General features: G+C 41.4%; 1 protein-coding gene across 1 annotated transcript in view; it reads left to right on the forward strand.

Annotated features, from left to right (window-relative positions):
* The first annotated feature begins 1,025 nt into the window (after positions 1–1,025).
* The window catches only part of PLCXD3 (phosphatidylinositol specific phospholipase C X domain containing 3), a 96,316-nt gene continuing 72,958 nt past the window's right edge, over positions 1,026–24,383 (forward strand). Inside the window, exon 1 of the mRNA XM_031605029.2 lies at positions 1,026–1,188. Within this exon, the coding sequence (XP_031460889.1) occupies positions 1,086–1,188 (103 nt within the window). The 5' untranslated portion in view covers positions 1,026–1,085. The remainder of the gene's footprint in view (positions 1,189–24,383) is intronic.

Consider the following 24,383-nt stretch of genomic DNA (forward strand, 5'->3'; position numbering starts at 1 on the left):
ACATATCACCCACTTTAATAAAACATGACCGCTCATGCTGAGGTCAACAGATCAAGACTGTTGTAACAGCTCCAGATGGCTTACAGAGCTTTATTGGCTTCATTAATTCATTGATTCTGAGACAGAAATATAAACGCTTTGCTAATGCCAACATTGAAGAAGCTGCCTCTCAAAATAAAGACAGGTTGGGAATGAGAATGGATGATACTAATTTATATCATCTGCAAAGAGCAAAGCCAAAAGAAAACAAATCTCCAAAGAGTATTCCAGGAAGGAATCACTTTTTTTGGTGTGAACAACCGATTGCAGAGATTTCATATAGGAACAGAGAAACTTGGAGCAGCCATCAGCTGGGAGATCCTCCCAAGGCCACAGTCCCAGCACACAGGATATCTGGTCTTATTCTGCAGTTCTATCACTGATGGAGTGGCTGGGCACTGAACAGGGTGCCCAGGGCGCTGGTTACAAGCTGCCAGAGTAGCAGCAGTGTTTGGACAAGGCTCTCCGTCGCACAGTCTGACTTCCGGTGATTCTGTATGGAACCTGGAGTCGGGCTAGCTGATCCTCATGAGTCCCTTCCAACTTGAGATACTCTATGATTCTACGACTGTAGCCAGGGCCAGAGAGCCTATTTGGTGCCCAAGGGCTGCACAGGGAACGAGGAGGCTGCTGATGTTCCCCACCGCCATCCCGGCAGCAGGACGGGACCTTTGGGCCGAGATCCCGGATTGGCGCTGAGGGGAGATGGGTGACACGGCCCAGCCGGCGGCACAGGCGAATTCCGTGCCAGGAAAGGAGCGCCCGGCCTGCGACGGCTCCTCGTCCCCTGAGTTACCTGGGACGGGCTGAGGCTCCCGTCAACAACCCCTGCCCTCCGCGGGGACAGCCCGGCCGCGCCGAGCGAGCAGAGCCCCGCATCGGAACCGCGCTCCGCGGGCGGCCAGGGCCCGGCCGGGGAGGGGCAGCGGGCGGGGGCGAGGCGGCGAGGCACGGGGCGGCGCCGGGCGGGCGGGGCCGGGCCGGGGCCAGGCGGGCTGGAGCGAGCGGTTGCGGCGGCAGTGGGAGAGCGGTCGGGGTACGGCGGCATGGCTTCGTCGCAAGGCAAGAACGAGCCGCGGTTCGCCGACTGGATGGCGGCTCTGCCCGACAGCATCCGCAGCACCCCGCTCACCAACCTGGCCATCCCAGGTAGGGCCGCCCCTGCCTTCCCCCCGCTCCGCCGCCGCGAACAGGTGGGCCGCTGCCCGCCCTCTGCCCCTCGCGGCTCGCGGCGGGGCGAATGGCGGCGGGGCTCGCGGCGCCGCCGCCGCGGGGGCAGGGACGGGCCGGGCGGTCCGCGTCCCCCCCGGGATGGAGCCGGAGCGGGAACCGCTGCCGCGGGAGCGGCGCCGTGCGGGGCGCTTCGGCGGTGCTCGGCGCCGGGCATCCCGGCGGGCGGCGCGGGGCCGCGTCCCGAGCGCTCCGTCCCGGCCGAGGGTCGGCGGCGCTCCGGCGGCGACCTCCTCGCTCCCGGACTTTCTGTGTCTTTATTTTTTATTTATTTATTTTTTTTCCAGCGAGGCGCGGGCTGCGAGCTGACCTAGGCGAGGCGCCGGGTGGCCCTGCTGGGTGGGCTGGGTGGCTCCGGTGCCTCGCCCCGCACGCTGGTCCCGGTGCCCGCCGGGCTCCGCAGGCGCTGAGGCTGCGCTCGTGTCTCTCGAGCTCCCCTGGGGGAAGCGTCCACTTCTCGCAAGTTTTGCCCAGCAGCTCCTTGTGCTGCAGCGATTTGTAACACCAGCCAAAGACCTGCTTAAGTCAAGCGGCAGTTTTGCTAGACCGTGTCTTCTGCAGTTATTTTGTTCAGACATAAGGCTGCTCTTTTAAAATGAAATGCTTTGCTTTCATAGTCTCCTGCAGCTCATACAAGCTGTGGCTCATCTTCTAGGTGCTACACTGTGTTTTTTGCTGTAGATTGGGTATACTGGGTGTAAAACTGCGTTCCCTCATCAGTGTAGGGAACCAGCATCTGTAGTTATGATGTCAAATCCTGTTGGAGCTATTAAAAGCTTTTGGTGTTAATAACTCTTCGTTAGTCCTCAAGATGCAGAATGTTCCTGTAGAATACTGTCTGTGATGAGAAATGAGTTGGTTTGCAATTCACTGGGTCTTTACAAGTTAAATTTATTGTTCTAGAGTCTTTTTTTTTGGTTTTGACTAACCTTGTGTGAAATTGCTTGTGAACTGGATCAGTGTTCACTGGTTTCTTTCACAGAGGCTTTTGGGGGCATCACTTACTGAGCACTCAGTTACTGTCTCTCAGCCCTTTAGTAAAATACAGGACAGGCTTTCACAGCACACTTTTAGCAGAGCTTTGGTGCAACTTGGGCAGTGATAACACAGTCTTTCAGATGTCTTATTAACATTTCTGAACATTTTTTGTTTTTTTTTAAATGACCTCCTACAGACCCTCTTATTGCTAGCTTTAAGCAGTGGGCAAGTTCTGCAGTCCTAAAGTGCAAAGAGTGACCCCTTAAATTGGCAGAAGGGCTTTTTTCACATAATGGTGAGGGATGTAGTCTTGCTTTCCATGAAATTATCTTCAAAACTTCTTTAACTTCAGTGACATAGAGTGAAGACCTTTGGAATTTGCCTTTCTGTTGACATAAATTGATGTAAACTCTGTTTGTTTTTCTGTGTTTCTTCTAAAATGCCAGTTCAGGCAAATAAAGCTGCATGGAGAAGGGGAAATAGAGCTCACGTAAATTGGTCTCTCATGGAGCACAGGCACACAGGCTCTGTGGGTACAGTTGCAGGTAAAGCAGTCCTACCCTCTTGCAGTAGATTGTTACCATGTTAAAAATGCAACATGAAAATATACAGTGTTAGGGCAGAAGGGATGGGATTGATTTAATCTTTCAAGATGAGGTAATGTTTCAGACATAGACAAAGTTTGCTTGCAAGTTTCTTTCCGTATGACTGCAGCTGAACATTGATGTTGTGTGTGTGTAACATAAGCACTGCTTCCCGAGTTGCTGATACAAGGAATGTGCAGGATCAAAAATTTATTAAATCAAATCTTTTAGTTTTAACGTAGGACTTTTTAACTGTTTTGCAAACTAATATTTACAAATTCACAATTATTGTAGTAATGTAGTCATAAAACAATTTATATGTCTTGTAAATAGAATTTTCTTTACTTTTTTTTTTTTTCTATAACAAAGGAAATTAACAATAAATTATTTTCTTTTCTTTTGAACAGGATATAAATTTTCCTTGCAGTAGTAGGAATGCTGTCTTTGAACTTATCTCAGCTGTATAGAGTTCAGCTTAGTGTACTGAGTAAGAGTACAATGCTCGTGCAAGAAACCAGCTGTTAGCTTGAAAATGTCAGAATGAATTTTCCAACTGGATGTATCATCATTGATCCAACAGAGTATATTTCATTACATTATTGAAAATGTTGTTCTACTAGAAGTCATTGGTATGTTTCTCATTGTTCAGAAGGAGTGCCTGGAAATGAGATGATGCACTGTGTCTGTTGCAGAAGAGAGACACAAAATATACAGCATCATGTCATGATAGTATGTAAGCAGTAATACTGAAGTGTTCACATAACGTTTAGAAACATGACAGATCATACATAATCTGTTTTTATTTATTGGTTAGTTGTTAAGCTTAAATTCTTGCTTCCATAGCCAGTGCTGGGTTTTGTCAATATCCCAGCATAGTCATTTATTTGTTTTGTTTTCTGCAGCTCAGGCCAAATATTTTTCTGAAGATGGGGAATCCAGTAGAGGAGGCACAGATCTCTATTAAGACGTGTGCCAGCTTTTTCAGTCAGACTTCCATTTGGATTTCTTCCAAGTATGAGAATGTCTCCTTATACCATGATATTTTCTTCTTTGTCCCTGCTGGCTGTATCTGTGTTGTTACGTATTGCAAATGGCAGATTTTCCTCGAGTGGAGAATACCAGTAACAACTAATAGTATACACTGTGTGGAAACAGCAAAATCTTTTAGCAACTAGAAAATAATATCATGCACGTTTAATCTTCTATTGCTATGACAATTAGAACAATGAAGGAGTTATATTCAGTTCAGGGTTTGTCTCCTTTGAGAGAATGGCTTACAGTACTTATTAAGATGTAGTTTTGTTGAATGGCTCTGCCTATTTACCAGGGTAAGAAACAGCTTTCTGTAGATAATGTAGGCTTATAGAACTGAAGTTTTTGGGCCCCCAAATCATGGATAGAATGTGAAGTGTAGAGTCTGTTCTGTTGCACTGATGTTCTCTTTTTAATCTGGATTGACGACGTAAGCTGTGTGCAGTGCAGTAAAATAGGCATCGGTAGGCAGCATTTCCTTATGAACTGACCCACTTAGATCAATTAACTTTTTCTTATTGACAGTCTGTAGATAAGTGTGTAGTTTTGAGTCTGAGTTTTATGTAAATTATGTATATGTTACCTTTCCCCCTAGTCCTGATTTTCCAAGCATCTGAGAAAGCCTTTACAAATAATTTACAATGGAAGAAAGTGCTTTTCTCTCCAAGTAACAAATTTTTCCACCAAAATTATGGCTTGCCTGCAATTAGTTATATGAGTAATTCTGATATGCTAGGGACATGTATAAAATCCTCTGAATGAATTTGAGATCCCAGATACACTGTGAGTGCTTCGTTTTGAGTGCTGAGACTCTGTTGTTTCATGTGAGGGTTTTTTGCTTTCTTTGAGTAGATGAAACTTTCGGCCTCAGCGTGTGCTCTTGTCGCCTGAGGATTCACTGTAAGCAATACAATTCTCAGTGAAAATTATTTTCAGTTATTACCAGCTTGGCGGCTGTGTTTGCTTAATGTAGTTCCTTAGAATGAATCCACAGGTTCTGAATAGCATCTTTTGTTTCTCAGATAGGATTTTTTTTTTCTCTTTTGACCTATAAAGTTCTTTGTCCATTGGCCAGAAAGCAATTACTGGATACAGCAGAGCTAAAGTTGACACATTTTAAATGAGAAGGAACTTTTGGCAGGTGGAATTCTTTACATTTTATTGTGCTATCCATATTTGGAAAGAGGCTCAGAGATTTGAAGTTTGTATCCCCCACTTTTCCACCATCATCGTACTTAAAAAAAAAAAAAAAAAAAAAAAAAAAAACCAAACCAAAACAAACCTTACAGAAAGAGGTGATGTCTGTTGGTGTCAAAGATTTTCAGTAAATGTATATAAGGTACAAGAAATGGTACCAAGAGACTTGGGGAAAAAAACATTTACGATATTGTAGTTGCAATATTTTGGCCATTTTCTGAATGACAGCATTGAAGAATTAGCATAATGCCTTTTTTTCTAGTAATAGTTTAAATTTCTGTCTTCCATTGTAATACCTTGCAGACGTTTGAGTGATTACTTCTTGGACAGATAGTTCTCACTCTCAGACCTACAGGGAACTTCTTCATCTTTTAATGGGCTAAAAATACTTTCCTATTGGTTACATGCATATGCAACGTTTTCATTTTTAAATGCTATTAGGGAGCTCTTTAATTTTGAGCCTGAAAAGCTGATGAATTGGATGTTTTTAGTGTGAAGAGAGTGTACTTAGGAAGTGGTTGGAGGCCGCTTCATCCTTATTTGTCCACTAGTGGTCAACAGAGTACCTCTGCTTTTCTTTCCTGAATCCGAGTACAAAATTATTTCCGCTTTTTACTGTGAACTGATATTGCAGGCAGTCTTATAAATAAGCTGATAATGCAGGTCGCCCACCTAGCTTTTAGCCTACGTATAAATATCTGGAAGAACTGTTTCTTCTGTCAGCACAACCTGTATTCTGTCACAGTGCCCTTCTGCCTGAAATAAGTGCTCTGTGCTTTCTTTTCTGATATGGGAATGAATGTCTTTGTAACTGACATTCCTGACTTTTCCTTTATTAGCCAGTTAGCAAGTAATGAGCTTTTTATCTTACCTACTGTAAAATAACCTCTCACTAGCCTTGCACATGCTAACATTATTTCCAGCCTTTTCAGAAGTACTTCTCTGACAAGGTTTCTGTAGCATTCACCATTAATTCTCTGTGCCAGGATGTGTTTCTAACATGCAGAGAGTAAGACTGTGTGGTTTCTCTTACCACCATGCAATTCAGGCCTTCAGCTTCTTTCCTGTCTACCTAGAGAAATGACGTGAAACCACTTTTTCTTGGTTTTCTCAGCAGGAGCTTCTTCTTTAATACAGCAGTTTCCAACCCTTGGTCTTTTCTGCATAGTTCCTGCTGAGCTGATGACTTCTCTTGCCTTCCTTGCATCCCACTTCACTGGTAGGTGCGGCAGAGGAAATAGTTGCACTGCCACCTGGAATTATTCCCTTTTATCCACCTCATTGTATTTGTTTCATTTCATCTCTTGGCTGGAAACTTGCTGTTCTGTCTCTACATCAGGACTGCCTTTACCCTGTATCAAGTTTTAAACTCTGCAGATGTTTTATTTTTGGTAACTTTTGGCATGGTCTTCCTTTGCAGGTGCTCAGATGCACTCAAACATAAAAGTAATTAAAAATGCAAGTCCAAAGCAGGCTACATTATTAAACCACAACTTTGAGTAGAAGATTTATCCCTTTACAACACTTAACGTATTTAAAAGGAAAACTTCAGTGTCTTGTACTGCTTTGCATATAGAGATGAACTAAAGTTTTAGCTATGAAATTAGACATTTATTATTTTATGTCTAATAAATACCTCTGAAATTTAATAAATAGGCTTGAGTTTTAACAGTTCTGATTTTCAAACCATTTCTAGCAGCTGTTTCCAGAGACAGGAACATTCCATCTGTACTCATTCAGAAAAGCTTTCTCACACTGTCCTTCTGTGCAGAATGTCTAGCATACAGATAAGGAAAAACATAGTGCAGTGGGTGAACAACTGAGTAGTAGGTCAGGCTCAAATGGCTAGAATAAGTGAGGTTGCATCAGGCTGGCAGCTAGTCACTAGGGGAGTTCTGACAAGCTCCGTTTTAGGGCCAGTTCTCTGATGTTTTCATAATGATCGGATAAAGGACGCAGATGCATACTAAGTTTGAGTTTGACACCAAGTTGAGAGGAGCCTTTTGGGCAGAAAGGCCTTGCAGAGACTGAAGGGCTGGGCAGTCACCAACCACATGAAGTTCAAGAAGAGCAAGTACCGGATCCTGGGAGACGGGGCAATTCTGGATCTATGTACAGACTGAGGATTGAAACCTTAGAGAGCAGCCCCATGGGAAGGGATCTGGGGGTTCTGGTTGATAGCATGTCGAAATAGAGTCAACAGTGTGCCAACCATACCCGGGGGTGCTCCAGACCAAGTACTGCCAGCAGCTGGGGGGAGGGCTTGTCCTTTCTGCTCTGTGCTGTGCAGCCTCACCTCCAGCAGTGGGTGCAGGTGGGGCACCGCAATATAAGGACATACAACTGTTAGAGAGCATTCAAATGAGAGGTCAAGGTTCTAGAGGGTGAAGAGTGTGAGGCACTGCTGCGATCCCTTGATTTGTTGAGCCCAGAGCAGGCTGAGGGGAGGCCTCAGGGTGGACTTGGAACAGGCTGTCCAGGGCTGTCTTCTAGCTGCTGGAGTTTAGGAAGTGTCAGTACAACACTCTAAGGCTTACAGTTTGAATTCTGGGCAAACCTGTGTTGAGCAAGAGTTAGACTTTATCCTTGTGGATCCCTTCCAAGTCAGGTTATGGTTCTGTGGTCTAGTCTTACCTTCAAGGTGGATACAAATTACAGAGCTGTGTTTGTGAGCAGCTTGTACAATCCTTACAGTAAAGTTCATGAGGCATTGCAAATAATGTAATTTGGAAGAAGGTTGATCTAAAATCTGAAAATTTGGATTTCAATTTAAGCTTTTGCAGAGTCGGTTGCTTTTTCATTTGATTTGCTGTAGCATGTGTTGGCTACATCTTTTTGTATTATTTTGAACATTTGTAGAGTGAGAAATAATAACTGTAAGGAAGTACTGAAATGTTGGAGTAAATCAATATAAATAGATGCAGTGAAACACTTTTCTCCTTCTCAAGTAGCCATCAGAAATTGGAATTACTAGTGGTTTCCTCAGGAGGATTGCAGGTGTAAATAATTTGCATTTATTTTCACACACATATAGTGTTCCTGTTTGCTCAGCAATACTAACTGAGGTCAGATTTCACATATTTGTAGCAGGGTTTGGTTTCTTTATTGAGAAGTGCTGGTTTGTGCTGAGGACCGGTTGGGTAATGTGGAACTCTGAAATATCTGAAATAATTTTTTAACTATTTTCAGTAGAAATATAAAATTGCAACTGATAATAACAATAAAGTATCACCCTCTAAGTTGTCATCTGTCCAAAATGCACATAGAAAAAGCTGGGGATTTTTTTTCCCTAGGAGATAAGTGCCTGGCAAACAGGAGGGCTTTAGTGCTGGAAGGTGCTGAGTGCCTCAGCTCCCATGGGATGGTATGAGTCTTTCATCAGCTCAGGCCCAATTGTTCTGAAGAGACTGTGGTGTTTCTAACGTAGCAAACTGTCATATCAACTTTTAAAGTTGTTTCTCTTGGGGTGAAATGTAATGTATTCTACTTTTTTCCTCTTAAAAGCAGAATATGTTCTTTTTTTTTCTGACTGAATCCAATCTTCGTCATGGTTTTCACTATGGTCTGATTTAGCAGAATCACTGGAATAGTTTTCTGATGTATTGCCAACTTTTAAAATACTTCTGTTTCTATTAAATAATGTTTAATATTTCTTCATCTAATCTTTCATCTGCTAGCTTGCATTCCTCATGCTTTATTTTACAGTTGATACACTAAAATGATGCATTTAAGCATTTCAGAATATGTAGAAAAGGAGAAAGGAAGGGAAGGAAACAACAGATACCCTTAGCAGCGGTTCCAGTTTTGGCTCCCCTCTGTCTATGACACTTAGGATGTCTCAGGTAATTGAAGATGTATGACATGAACTACTGCTATAAAAGTAGAAACCTATTGAGGAAGCTTATTATAAATTTTGCTACTGATTTGAAAAAGCCACGAGAAAGCCAGGGCACTGAGCTAACCTTACCTTTAAGTGACTTCTATAGGCTTTTTTTTCGCCCAGTTTTTAAATCAAAGCAAAACATAGACAGGTAGTGTATTTCCTGCTTTACCTTGTGGTGCTGTCATCCAGAATGTATTAATGTTTGTTGTTGGATTTTTTTAAATCTTATTAAACATTTGGCAAGTACTTATATTTTGGCAGGCATGCAACTTGCTTTTATAACTATGGAAGGTTACTAAATTGGGACTTAAGTGAGAATGTTTAATATGTGAGTTATGTATAGCACGATGGGATCAGTCTGTTGGTCTACGTCTTAAAAATGTTTTAGTTTGTTTAAATACTTTTTAAAAAACTGCGTATTCCTCAAAAGTGAGTGTTAGACTTTCCAAAACTGGATGATGTGTTCAGAAGATGTACCAACTAAGAACAACAGAAATTGTTTTCTGATGTTTCATTCAGATGTCTACTATTAAAGGGTAGAAAAGATGCAGAAAAAAAGTTTAATTTTTTTTACTACCTCTGAAGCCACTACAAAGCTGCTTTTTTTCCAGCATAGGCTAGGGCTATTGATCTCAAGAAAAACACTGGTATTGAGGCTGGCCTTGTTTTTTTGGAGAAGAGATTAATTATGAATTGTGCTCCATGGGATGTGGAGGCTACCCAGAGAGGTTGTGGATGCCCCATCCCTGGAAGTGTTCAAGGCCAGATTGGATGGGGCCCTGGGCAGCCTGGTCTAGCATTAAATGGAGAGGTTGGTGGCCCTGCATGTGGCAGGGGGGGTTGGAGATTCACAGTCCTTGAGGTCCCTTCCAGCCCTGGCCATTCTGTGATTCTATGGAGTAATTCACTGACCCCTAGACAATGCTGTGGGAGAAAGGCTATTTATTTGTTTATTCACAAACTGCAAATCAGTGCACTGGAGTGATCTGGGGCTGTTCAAAACTGTTCTGAGGAATTTCAAGAAAGTGAGAGGAGAGACCCTCATGGAAGCAAAGATCTGACTTGGGCATTAAGTAGCAGATGCTATGGGTTAGGTGGCATTCATCACTGTCTCCATTTGGACTAAGAAGTACCATTTGGGGTTTCCAGTGTTGGATCCTCAGAACCTCTTATCTGCAGAGATGTTCTAGAATTAGCCGTGCTTGCTGCCTGTATGTAATGGGCATCTGCCTATAATGCTGGAGGCACCAAATATGTGTTTGGTCAACACATTCAAGTTCAGGACTGTGTAGGCCATTTCAGTATGTGGATTTAAATCTGGATTTTTCTGTTTCAGGAAATGGCTTTGTTTTGTTTCTTTTTTCTTATTAGTACTACAGCCTTTTTCCCAAGTCATTTTACCATCTCCAGGGATGAAAGGCATGGAGATGCTCAGATTTACAGAACCACAGAATCGTGAGGGTTGGCGGGGACCTCGAGATCATTGGGTCCAACCCCTCTGCTAAAGCAAGTCACACAGGTAGGAGTCCAAATGGGTCCTGAATATCTCCATAGAAAGAGATTCCACAACCTCTCTGGGCAACCTTTTCCAATGCTCCATTGCTGTTACTATAAAGAAGTTTTCCATATGTTTTTATGGAACTTTCTATGTTTGAGCTTTAGGCTATTAATCCTTGTCCTATTGCTGTGCACCACTGAGAAGAGCCTGGTCTCATCCATTTGCCTCCTACCTCCCTTTAGATAGGTAGACTCCCCTTTACACTCCCCTCTCAGTCTTCTTCTCAACCTGAGGAGAGCCAGGTTACTCAGTCATTCCTCATATGGGAGATGCTCCAGATGCTTTATCATCTTTATTACCTTCTGGACTTCTAGGACATCCCTGTCTTTGTTGAACTGGGGAGCCAAGAGCTGGACACAGTAGTCTAAATGCAGCCTTACCAGGTCACAATAGAGGGGAAGGATCATCTCCCTTGACCTGCTGATCATGCTCTTTATAATGCACACCAGGATACCATTGGCCTTCGTGACTACAAGGACACACTGCTGACTCATTGCTGACCTGATGTCCGCCAGGACAGAGGACCCAGCTCCTTTGCAGAGCTCCTCTCCAGCAGGTTAGCCACTAACCTGCACTGATGCACGCAGTTATTCCTCCCCAAGTATTAAACTTCATCAGGGTCCTCCCTGTCTAGCTCTCCAGTCTGTGCAGGTCTTGTTGACCAGAAGGCTGTGCTACCATTCTGTTGGCCACTCCTGCCAGCTTTATATGATCAAGAAATTTGCTGATGGTAGACTCTATCCTTTCATCCAGGTCAATGATGAAGATGTTGAACAAGATTGGACCCAGCACCAGCCCCTAGGAGCACTGCTAGTTACAGGCCTCCAACCAGACTCTGCCCCACTGATGACAGCCCTCTGAGCTCTGCCACTCAACCAGTTCTCAGTCCACCTCTCTGTTTACTCACTTGTCCCATGCTTTCTAAATGTCATAACAAGGATGCTGTGGGCAGTGGTGTCAAACATCTTGCTGAATTCAAGGCAGACAACATCCACTGCTCTCCTTCCATCTATCCAGCCAGTGATGACATCAAAGAATGCTACTAGGTTGGTCAAGCATGCTTTCCCGTTGGTGAATCCATGTTGGCTACTCCTGATAACCATCTTCTCTTCCAATTGCTTGGAGAGGGTATCTGGAAGAGGTTGTTCCATCACCTTTCCAAAGACAGAGGTGAGGCTGACTGGCCTGCAGTTTCCTGGATTCTCCTTCTTGTCCTTTTTGAAGACTGAAGTGATACTGACTATCCTCCAGTCTTCAGGCACCTCTCCCATTCACCAAGACCTTTCAAAGATGATGGAGAGTGACCCAGCTTAACCTCTGCTAGCTCCCTCAGCACACGTGGGTGCTTCCCATCGGGGCCCATGGATTTGTTTGCATTGATTTTTTTGCTAGATGGCCTCTTCAGCTCACTTTGATCTGTAAAACGTTGCTTAGTTTATTATGCTTAATGCTCTTATGGTGCAGAATTGATAACCTTTAATCTTTCCAGTAGGACAGGTTGTCTCAAATGGATCTTGTCTGTGCTAGGAGCAGTTAGTGCATGTATTTTAACGTTCAGTCATGCTTCAGGGCTTATCTAGTAGCACAGGCATTTATAGCAAGAGGGAGTTGGACTTGTGCCGCTGGCTAAGTGTTATTTAGGACATGTGCCTAGTGAGTGTTTTGAGAAACATATTTTATAAGTTGACAATAAATAAGGAGAAACCAAGCCAGCCTCGGTAGTTTTTGGATGTAGCTGTCTTACAGGGGAAATAAGCCAAAGGACACTGTGAAGGACATGAACAGCACATGTACAATTGAATACTGCTGTTTCTTCTCTGTAAGAAGCAGGAATCCCTTTGAAAATCACAGTGTAGAATATGGAGAAAAACAGGTGTTTCTAAAGCCAGTTTCTGATTGGAAACAACATGAACTGATAAAAACAGACACTGAACTGTTAGAGAACTTGGTTGATGTGGTGGTGGTACTGAAGAGTAATGGTCTGTTTTTTGTTCAATTATGCACGCTAGTGTTGTTGCATCTTTCTGCTTTACAGAGATCAGAACAAGCCTCTCAATTTGCTCCATCTTATAATTAAATTTCTAGTTTTCTTGTTGTATATTGTATACACCACTTAATTATTATGGTTTCTCTATGGACTGCATCCTTTTTGAAATCAGGAGGAATTTCTGATGCTGAAAAGTAACATCAGTGTTAGAGGTGCCTTACTGGTACATGGAGAAAAAGCATGAATTAGACTGAAACCAGTGTTATATGGTACAGGATTCAGAGGTGGAAATCTAAGGCTGGGATGAGAACTGCTCTGTCAAATGATATCAAATATGCACTTAGCTTAATGTACTGACTTTGTCATTTTCCATGTCCTTTGCCAAGAAAATGATGAGGATAAAGGGATATTCCCACCATGCATACATGTTCTCTGTTATTCTTCTGACCTGTGGATTTCTTGAACCTAACGGTTGCATTCAGATTCTTACGTTGTATAACCCTTAATGGACTATTTCTTAATGTCCCTTTAGTCTGTAAATAAAGCTGGATCAGTCTCTTTCCCTATTCCCCTCTGCCTTTGGAGAATGCAGGGTTTGCAGGGCCACAACTAGAAGGCAGTGTGGATCACTGATGGGCGGGCTTTTCTGAGACAAGATGGGATGGAGAGAAGTTTTTTTCCTTGCTTCTGGAATTGCTTAGGTTTCTTACACCAAATACATGCAGTATAAAGCAACAGAAAGTGTTCTGGAGCAGCAGCTGTAGCCTGATCCCTTCCTTTGCAACTGAATGTGTTTGTGTAGCAGCTAAGGTCATCTTGTCTGTGGTCTTCTGGAGCCTGCTGCAAAGCTGAAGGGGGAAGGCTGATGACTTCTTTGTTTTTCCAGTGCTCAATATCTTTTGGCTGTCTACAGTTCACATAAATGTTTCCTTGCTTTCGAGGAGGAATGGATCTTTCTGAATCTCATGCTTTGTGCCAACTGTCCTAGAGGAACTGACATGTATGGTGGCCTCTTTCCAGTCCAGTCTGATTCTCAAGTCTTCAGGCAAAAATAAGCCTTTGGTATAATGTTCAGAACTAGATTTTATCTTGTTTTGCCATTCCTTTCCCATATGTATCAAGAGATAACTTCTTAGTCTTCAAGCCACCTCTGTCATTGTGAAATAACTTGAATTTTATCAGAGAGAGAGGGGAGGTGATGGTGTTTTGGTGTCATTTTAAGTATTTAATAGTAAGTGTTTTCATATTTTAAGAGGTATACAGAAGTGCTGATCAGCAAAATTAATGCATTGAAAGCAGCTTCTGAGTCAAGTGAGAGGTGTAATGCCTTTTCCTTTCAAAACTGTTGTATTCAAATTCAGGTTGGATGTTAGGGAAAAATTATTTTCTGAAAGAGTGGTTGGCTGCTGGAACAGGCTGTCCAAGCAGATGGTGGAACCAGTGTCCCTGGAGGTGTTCAAGAAAGGTTTGGACATTGTACTGAGGGGCATGGTTTAGTGAGGAAATGCTAGTGATAGGTGGATGATTGGGCTGGATGATCTTGGAGGTCTTTTCCAACCTGGTGATTCTGAGATTCCAGAGGGAGGTGTGAAATGAGATCTGGTAAAGAGGTCTTGTAGTCAATGACGTACTCAAATATTGTCTGAGCGAAACACAACCTGGACTGTGTGTCTATCTCCATAGTTTCAGTACTAAACAGACTAAGGAATTCATATTCTCTATTATGGCTAGTTTTTTTCCACACTTCATGGTGCCAGAAAAATAAATGGGTTGCTTAAAATGGAGAACTGAGGCAGAAGCAGGAAATAAACCCACTCAGATTTTATAGATCGTGATGTAGTGACTTAGTCTTTGAACTGCGCTTTTTTTCTTAAGGAGTATTATATTTTAAAGTAGTCGCATTCTGCTCTGATATTGAACTACAGATGTATTAGAGGACAAATTAGGTAACTGAAGCTTCTTATTACGTTTTGCATGCTGCTGATGCCTTGTATGTGAGACTCATTTGTGCTCTGTCACGCGAGCGAGGACAGGAAACACTTCTGGCAGGAAGCAAGCAGTTCATCTAAGGGCCTGATGGCTGACAGTGGTGAGGCACTGCCTGTCTCTTATGGGTCTCTGGAGGAGAAGGCACTGCCTGTCTCTTATGGGTCTCTGGAGGAGAAGACCAGCTCCAGTTGTAAGCAGGTTGGAGCGTGAGCTGTGAAGCTGAGGTTTCTGTACTCATTTGAAAAGCAAAGAAAGCACTGCAGTAGCTTCAGTGAAATGGGAAGTGTGCAAGGAGGGAAGTAGCTGTTAAGTCAGCTGTAAGAACTGAAATTCATTAACAGTTCTGCATCCTTCCTCTGTGAGTGATGTACGCATGCTCCCTGTTTTGGTGTTCTGGGGCAATCCAATAGCACTTCTTTCCCTCAGTCCATATCCTTCAGTCCCTCATGCAGAGTTTCTGAACATGGTTTTGTGGACACAGACTTGTAGAAGTTGTTCACTGCTTTAGTCTTTAATATATGCTATTTAATATATGCTGTGAAATAAGACAAGATGTGAATGCTCAAAAGCCTCCTATTTGTGTGGTCTGAAAGTTTGAAGGCATGAGTAGTTTCAGTTGTTCATCCAAAACAATACAGGAGAAGAGCATATGTTAAAAGGAGAATGAGTATACTGTGGGTTGGAGAGATGAGTACAAAACAACTTAGGTTACTGCAAAGTAGTATTTTTGTTATCCCTAGTCAGCAGAAATATATCTGGGTGACTTCTCTGGCACTGCATAAGGTAGAAAAAAATTTAATATTCTGATCTCCTTATCTTAGCTGCATGGGTAATGTAAAGCAACTATAAATACTTACAAACATTTCTCACAGATTTGTAAAGAGAAAGAGGTTATAAAAACAGAGTAGGAAGACTGTCACTGTGCTCACTTGTTAAATTTGTTGTCGTACCCCAGGGTATCATCATGCTCTTTTGCTGAAGCATGATAAAGAAACTGAATTTCTGAGAGTGCTGAGTCCTAGTCTGCTCCTGAACCCAGGGGCCTCTGTGCAGAGTAGAAGGTGAACTCTGCCAGATATATCCCCATCTTTTCAAAGCAGTGCTTCATAAAGCATTGAGAGCATAACCCAGGAGTGTTTTCCTGACTGATTTCACCTATAAGACTTAAGAAAATGCAAAGGAAAACCTAAGCTCAGAAAGAGAAAGCATAGGCTGTTAGGAAAATCAGTACAATTCACAACAACGAAAACAACATGCTACTGCTAAATAAGAAGTTATATCCAGTCACTTTAGCAGCTGCTGCGTTCGTATGTGGGCTCTGAAATGACTGGTTTATTTCTGTACTTCTTATGTGTGTTCTGAAAATACATATTGTTGTGATATCTCTATCATTTAGAGGTCTTTTGAGCTCTATCATTTAGAGCTACTTTGCAGTATTGAAATATTCCATGGGTGTCAAGCCAGGATATGTAAATTGAAAGCCAAGGGAGGGAAGATGTTTTTATAGCTGACAAATTTTAATTGGGATATGGAACAGGTAACTGCCTGCAATGCCATTTTCACTAGGACTGTGCCTGCTGACGTGTGTCTTGTGTTCTACCCTTGACAGTGATTTTGTGTTAGCTTTAAAGAAGTAACCTTGAAGTATTTTTGAAGGATAAGCTGACTTTCGGGAGAAAAAACAAACAAATAAATTATAATCTTTTTATTATTTATTGCTATTATTTAATTTTAAAAAATCTTTGTAGTAATACTTGCATCCAGTCAATTTGAAGTTCTTTTGGGTGAAGACAGCACTAGCTGAGTGACATGTAATTTTGGGAAGGAGCATTCTTTCATTACTAAACTGGTGGGTGCTCTTCCATTTAATGTGTTTCCTTAATAACCTAGATAAGAGCAAGCTCATTACTGAAATACATGGGTAACAACAATTGAAGTAGGAAAACATTAGCCCATACTGGACCACAGTAAAATGAACTGCACTTGGGTTAAAAATAAGCAAATAGGTTGGGGTTGGACTGCAGAATTATTTGAAAGTTATTTGTCAGAAGAGAGACTTAAAATGTAATTCTGAAAGGGATCTGGAGGGGAATGATTGCTGCAATTTTAACACATCAAGCAGCTGGGAAGAAATTGCTGTTGCAGATCTCAGCTGCGTGCTCACAAGTATTGTTTATGATGGAGATGCTAGTACTGTGTCACTGCAAATGTGGTATTGTATTTGTCATTACTAAAAGACAGAAATGGAAGGTGGAAGTGAAGTTACAAAACCATTAGCTGTGAGGAGTGGGAGTGAAGTGGCAAAATTGCTAGGATGGGACCCAGATACAGCTGTGGAAATGGAGTTGAAATCAGCGAGAGATGATAACAGCACATAAATATATTGATGATTGATTAACATAATATATTACTTGGAAGAAAGAAGTGAGATATGATTTCTCTGAACTCCTTGAAGCTTGAATTAGAAAGTCTGCCTTGCTGTAAATAAAGCTACACATTTCCAGGTGGATGCCCTGCCTGACTTAAGGAGCACTCTTTTCCCTCTTTTCCCATCCTTTACTCACCTTCAGGAAACACAGGTTAAAATGTGTCATTTTTCAAGCAACCTCAGATGTAGAAATGAGCTATAAGTCATGACAGTCCATTTAAAGAACTGAGGTCTCCTGGTGGATCAAGCTTATGCAGTCTACTTGAAGTTGCAGCTTGCCATGATTTCATCACCACCTGCAGCTGTCTTCAAACCTCAGTTCTTTACCTGTAGCTTCAGCTTTCAGGCTCCTTAAGAGAGTTGCTCTGCATGTCGTAGCAATCAGGTGGACTCCATGGAACACTGGGCATCAGGAGTGCAGGGGGTTTCTTCTACAGATTACAGCATGACAGAGATGGTTTACTTCTGAGGAAACCTTTTATGGAATATTTTTAGAAAAACATTAAGTATCTTAACGCTTTGCTTGAGCCTCATTGATTTCCTTCAAATTAAAATCACTTTCTGGCAAAAACAAAATAAAAAACAGCAATGAAACCTCTAGAGAATAAATTTAGAGAATATCAATTAAGATTGTTCATAGCTGTTAATTGGTGGCAAGATTGGAGAGGGTACACTGCATTTAGAGGGTTGCTATTGCAAACTGTGAAGGAAATAATCTAACTGATGCTGTATAAAAGTTGTTGCTTCTAGAATCACTGGGATGTTGTTTTGCTATTTTGTAAAAAAAAAAAAAAAAAAAAGCCTGGCCGTGTACTGCATGATTGGATTATTCTACATGGCTTGACCTGCCCTCTGAGCCCTTCTCTGCAGGAGGCATCTTAGACTGTCAAAAAGCGTGCTCCTTTTTGATGAAGTTTTATGCTGAGTAGCTCTGTCTGGTAAAGAGCCAAGATGCGTGACCTTGGAATCTCTCTCTAGATGTTTCTGTGTATGGCAGAGCCTAGCCAATTGAATTACAGCCTAAAAATTATAAAGAATTCACTCCACATCAAGAAGTGAATTTTGAACTCATTTCTTTTTCCAGTGGATTTTGTTTTTTGTTGTTTTTTTCTTTTGCTTGAACAGGCCCTCTGGTAGGCCTACTTAAGCTCTTATAAAGCAACTCTGACAAACCAGTGGGCAACATCCACCACTGAGCCTTAACTAGCTGTTGCTTCATGTTCCACTGGAGTCAAAGCGCCTTCTGTTCTACAGAGTATAAAGCAGGGCAAGTGTGAGGAAACACACCAGCAGTTAAACGCAGTGCTTCTTTCTAAGTATTATGGTAGTGCTTGTCGGTTAGCAGTCCCAAAGACTTGAGGAACATATGACTGAATAGTATATCATGCTGCATGTAGATTTCTGTCTGTAGATTCCTGTCATTCCTGAGCGAGGCAGTCTGAATGATTATTTCTGGCTTCTGTCTGTACTGTTCTTACAGCTCTGCCAGCACTTCAACCTTAAACACACAGTAGAACATCTGAGTGGTCCAGTCAGGGAGAAAATGCAGCCTTTCCATGTATATGGATCTGGAGTGGGAGTCATGTCCTATATTGCAGAACTACTTCCATGGGATGAAGACAAACCAGAAGTTACATGTTACTAGAAGAGTGGTAGTGTATTCCTTTATAAATTTGTTTGTCTATTTAAAAACATTCAAGGTCAGTCTCCATGAGGCTGTGAGACCTAGCTGTAGATGTCCCTGTTCATTGCATGGGAGTTGATGACCTTTAAGGGTTCCTTCCAGCTCAGATTATTCTATGATTTATTTTCAAGTGTATGTATGGATATATATGTTCCATATGTGTATGTATATATCTATATAATCTATTTATACAATTCCTGAAATATGTGCATTATAATGCTGTGATTACTACGTGCAGGAAACCTACATGATATCAAATTACCCTCTTCTTTTTTGGAGGGTGGTATTGATTTCCTGATCAGTGTGTGAATCTGCCAAAAAAAAAAAAAAAAGTACCAAAGCAAACATTAAGTGGTCACCACAGTATTCATTAGTCTGTTCGTATGACCTAAGCAACTCTTACATCCCTAAGTAGCTCTTATTTTATCCTTGTAAGAATGTGATGCCTTTGTAGTTGAAGTTCCTATGTGTGGCAGTGCCATCCTGTATAAATGAGTGCATTTCCTAACTGTATTTTGTTCCATTAATCACGGCACTCTAGTTGCTTAAGAAGGGTGTATTACTGCATAATCTGTTGCAGCGGTTTCAAAGCCTCAAGAAGAGCAAGTGCTGAGGAACTGTTTACCCTGGCCGCAGGGAGAAGGGGGAAACTTGTGGCATAATAAGAAGTTGGAAACCTTGCTGCTCCTTTGCGCTTCGACTCTGGTATGCTGGGTGTTCAGTTGAAGATGATGTACTGTAAATTACTGCATGAGTTGCCCTTTTACAGCTCTTAATGATGCATTTTATTATGATATTAGGAATGATATCTGGAGGAGGCCATTTACTGCATCAAGACCATGAAGAAGATTGTATTAGAGACCCTGTGAGATTGATATTTTTGGAACTACTGCTTCCTACAGAGTACGAAAATGTTTCTGAGTCTGTCTGAGGAACATGAGCAATGGTTTTTGTGTTTTTGTTTTTTTTTTTTTAGGACGGTGCCCTGATAGGAACATAACTATCACAGTATCACAGCATGCCTTGAAGGTAGTGAGGAAGAGAAATATAAATTCAGTTTGTATTCTACATATATTCAGCTTAGAGTTAAATTGTAAGCTTTTACCAGTGAGGCTGCTATCACAACCATAGATTGAAAAGTAAAACTTGTTAAAGCAAGGTTAGAGTTCTTTCCAGAAAAAACACTCAAGGTTTCACAGTTGCTGTAAAGTCTGTCAAATGGAGTAATTCTGTGGCCTGAACTGATTTATTCTGTTCTTTGCAATAGTCCAGCATAAGCAATCACCATCTATTGTGGCTTTAGAGATCTGCAAAGAAACCCCGATCTGAAATCCTCTAAGATTGTAATCTCTTTTCCAGTAAATTCTGTATTGTCAGGAAGACAGCTTTGGAAGTAACTGATGGCTTTTTTCATTAACAGCTGAAAATACTAGAGAGAAAGGAATACTTTATTTGCAGTGGAAAAATACATTTTCTGGTTTAAAATAAAAAGTTCTTCCTCAGGCATGAACCGGCTTGAATGCATGATCTCAAAATTTTAGGAGGTCCAGCTAGTTCTGTTCAGGAAGTTTCTAATGTTGAAGTAACTCTTTATTCTGTGACTTATTCTAGGTCTTGAGGGGTTTTTGACTTCTGGGTTATCTCACAAATAGGACACTTTCTGTAGAGGATTAATTAACAGGGAGCTGAATTCTCCTGTATGGAATGTTGCACTCCACTGAAACTCTCCAGGTTAAGCTCCTATTTTAAAGCTGTTTATAACTGAAGAGATTTCTAGTTGAAAATTTCCTCTTCGGGGATATCTGTAATGTAGATTCAGGGAAAAAAAGAAAAAACAAAAACTTGATAGACTGAGAGAGTAAGCTTGGTCTGGAAGGAACTTAAAGATCTTACCTGGTGTAGGGAACCTGCTTTGGCAGGGGGGTTTGACTCGATGATCTCTGGAGGTCCCTTCCAACCTCTACAATTCTGTGATTCTGTGATCTTCGAACTCCAGCTCACTAGGTCAGGCTGTTCAGGGCTCCATTCAGCCTGGTCTTGTGGACCTAGATCAGAATTAAAACTTGCAGGATGAAGGGTCTTGAGAGTGCCAAGAGGAGCTTTGTGTACCTGAGAACTATGTATTTCTGCTAGCAGTGTTGTCAGTCTGCTTCTCTGTTGTAGTCGGTTGTTTTAGGCTGTTTTTGTCTAGCAGCTTTTAACATTTTATTGTACAGTTTTGCTGTGAATCTGCAGATATGGCTTGTTAATTCCTTCAGATATTTCTGTTCCATGGACCATCCATAAAAAACTGCTTTCCTTCAAAGTAACAGCCTGCAGGCATTCTCGAACAACAAAATGTGTGATCCTGGATGGATGGGGATCACAAATTGAATTAAAAAAAAAAAAAAGTAAAAAAATATCTGATTTAAGTAATAGAGTAATGTGTGACCTGATCTGTGTTCCTGCTCTGGCAGGGGAGTCAGATTAGATGATTTTTCAGGGTCCCTTCCAATCCTTGATACTCTGTGAAAATAATTAATGAAATGGTCAACACATCTTATTAGTTTAGGATGAATGGACTTGCAGAAATAATTGTTTTCCCATTATCTTCAAGGCCTGGAAATACTGCTAATATCATCAATTTGCAGAGAACTTCTGAGATATCTGTCAGAAACTAAATCATTATAACTTGTTTTTACTTATTAAAAAAACAAAAACAAAAACAAAGCCTGCAAAAGGCAGAGGATGCTCCTGACATCGTTGTCAGTTTTGCACTTTCCCTGGGTAGAATTTGTACCTGATTGACTAAATGACTTAAAGAAATGACTGATTTACTTGTATGTGCCCTGCAGTGAGTCTTCCTGAATCTTCAAGGAGCAGATGTTTGTTTTTTCAGGATCCAGAAATAGGCAGTGATTTCTGAAAATACTCAAATAATATCTGGAGAATATGTGGGCTGAAACAATTTTTTTTTTTTGCTCTCCAGATTGATAAAAGAGTAAAAATTGTCAATAAAAGTCATTTGATAGTGGATTCAAGAATTTCTTATATAGAGATCATTTTTCATTTTTTTGGCTTCCTTCATACTCACTAGATTTATTAATTTGATTTACACAACAGATGCTTACTCATATTGATTTCCTTTATTCTGACATTATTTTTGAAAGTTTTATCTGCCATCTTTTAAAAATCAAACTATTACTTTGTATTATGAGGGTCAGGTAAGTTTGTTCTGTCTTTCCTCCCTTTTTTGGGCAGGAAAAAATAATGTTCGGATGTTTTTCCTTACAGCAGACTGATATCTCAAATATGATGGTTTAGGATGAATTTATAAACATTCACCGTATTGGGGTAGATTAGAGCTGGATGCTGCAGAGTTTAGCAGTGAAAAACACATTATTTTCAGCTGTAGTTTAGTTCAGTTTTTCTGGATGAAGTATAGTCCTTCTGGTATCACAGTTAACCAGGTAGAGCTCTGCTCTCAAGATGTTTTATGAAAGTTCCAATTCTGAAAGCCTATTTTTGCCCTCAAATACAAAAGATCAGAATATGAATGCGACTGTGATCCTGGTTCAGCAAGTTGAAAAGACTGGTACATACTAATTTAAAATAAGATGTGTTTTGAACAGAGTGACCCAGTGAACTTTCATGAGCACTCATCTAGCTTTTCTATGAAAAGCAATTATGGCTGTGAAACTAATCTGAAGTAGTTTACTCACTACTTTGTGCCCATAGGAGAGCAGGGTGATGAATTTAACTGATAAAGAGGCTGCAGAAGGCAGACTGTTATTAGTCACAGCAAGGTCCACTCTTTTAAAGCAAACTGTGGACTAAGTTGTATAATGGGCAGAGTAAGTTAAATTTCAGAGCCTGTTAAGTGGAAGGACTGGAAGCATAAACAGCTGAGCTGCAAAAGATATTATATGTAGGTTGCTCTGAAAGTAATGCCTTCTATTTAGTTCCATGGAAAATACAACAGATAAAAAGAGCACAAAAACACTGTTTGATAGATCACATTCTCAGACTACAAAATAGTCATCGCCTTTAGCTATGCATTTTTTGCCCATAGGCTGTGCTCTTAAACGGTCTGCACAGCTGAAGTAAATTGCTGAAAAGCACTGCCTGCTGCTTCACTGTGCTCACCATTTGGTCTTCATAAATGGTCATCAAGATCAGTGAAATCAGTAGGGGCTGTTTTTTGTACATGGAGGAATTCAGTGACACAGCTCTGCTCCATCTGCACTTCCACATCAGATGCCATTTTGTCAGACTGCCCTTCTGCTGCTATCTGTCACATGGCAGCAACATCTAACAGAATATTGGTGGGAAGGTTCAGCCTCTACTGCTGTAGCCTGAACATCTGCTCTCATGTTGTGGGCCAACATAATCAAATAGGAGGCATTACTTTCAGTGCAGCTCTTGTGTATGTGCCATGCAACTGCAGTGTCACTTTTTCCAGGTGATCAGCAGAAAGAAAAGGTAGGATACAAAACACTTTTAATTCCTTACTGATCTGAGAGGTAGTTATTAAAAATTCCTGAAAGACTCAATACTGTCAGATATTGTAAGCAGCTGAGCACAGGGCTTTGTACCTGGAGAAATGCTGTGAAAGCAGTAGCGTTGCTCGTGTCAGGACTTCAGGGATGTTGGCTCGCTTTTCTTCCAGGGACATGCTGTACAGCCAGGGTTTCTCTCCTGAATTCTGTTAGTTAGCCCTTTGAAACCCAGAGTTAGAAATGGCCTCTCAGGGCAGGTAGGTCCAACCTGTGCCTCTTCCATTCTGTGAACAAAGGACAGGAAGATTAAAGAGAGCCTGGCTTTGCTCTGCACTGTACTTGGGCACAGACCTCACGTGCTGAAGCAGGTAGTCTGGAGATGTGCTGTTTTGAAGTCTTGTTGAATTTGTGCAGTTAGATGATGAAAGGCTTGCTAGAAAGCAGCACAATGTTGCTTCTGTGAGTCAGAGACTTGTTAGAGCAGCCCTCTAAGTAGGGGTGCTGAGGGCCTCCCTGGCAGTAGCTCTGCTTCTTGCAATGGAAGTAGTTACGCGGAACCAACGCAAACATGAACAAGGATTTTAAAAATTAATTTTCTCTTTTTTAAAGGCATCCACCAGTGGTGCTGTGCAGCACTGCATTTTTCATCTTTGCTCTTTTTTGTTTGCCAGTCTGTTGTCTTAGGTTGTATGATGGCCAGGGTACAGAATGCTTATGACAGGATTCTCAGTTCTGCACTGGGGTAACCATAGTGAACTCCTAAATTCTTTAGGATGGAGTAGGATAAAAAAATCATGCTTGGTATGCCCTGGCTTTTTTTGATGAGTGGTTGAGGGTTGGGATGTCAAAAACCAAAAAAGCTATCCTGATCCAAATTTGACTGATCTGAAGTCATGGCAAAACTTTTTTCCCTTGGCAGATAGATAAATTCTTTCTTTAAAAAAGGCTTATGTGCTAGGTTTTGCATTGTGCTAGAAAACTCCAAATTTCTATTTGGACACATATTAATCATTACATTGACTTCAGTTAGATATATTTGTGTGCCTATGTTTTTTTGTATTTATATATTTGTTTGGTCATTCTGGTGCCAGCACCTTGTTGAAACTTTGTAAGAGATGAAGTTAGAACTTATATTGCAAACTATACAAGGTATGGATGGGATAAACAGTGACAGAAGAGATGAGCAAGCTAGAAAACTTTTAGAGGTAAGTCTGTTCTTACATTTTTGTTTGTAGTGAACTCCACAGTGCTGAGTGATCCAGTTTTCAGATAAAATATTGTAACATTCCGTTCACCTGTTTTTCATGTATTGCACT

This window comes from Phasianus colchicus, chromosome Z (genome assembly GCF_987193195.1).
Source record: "Phasianus colchicus chromosome Z, bPhaCol1.hap1.1, whole genome shotgun sequence".
Taxonomy (NCBI): Eukaryota; Metazoa; Chordata; class Aves; order Galliformes; family Phasianidae; genus Phasianus; species Phasianus colchicus.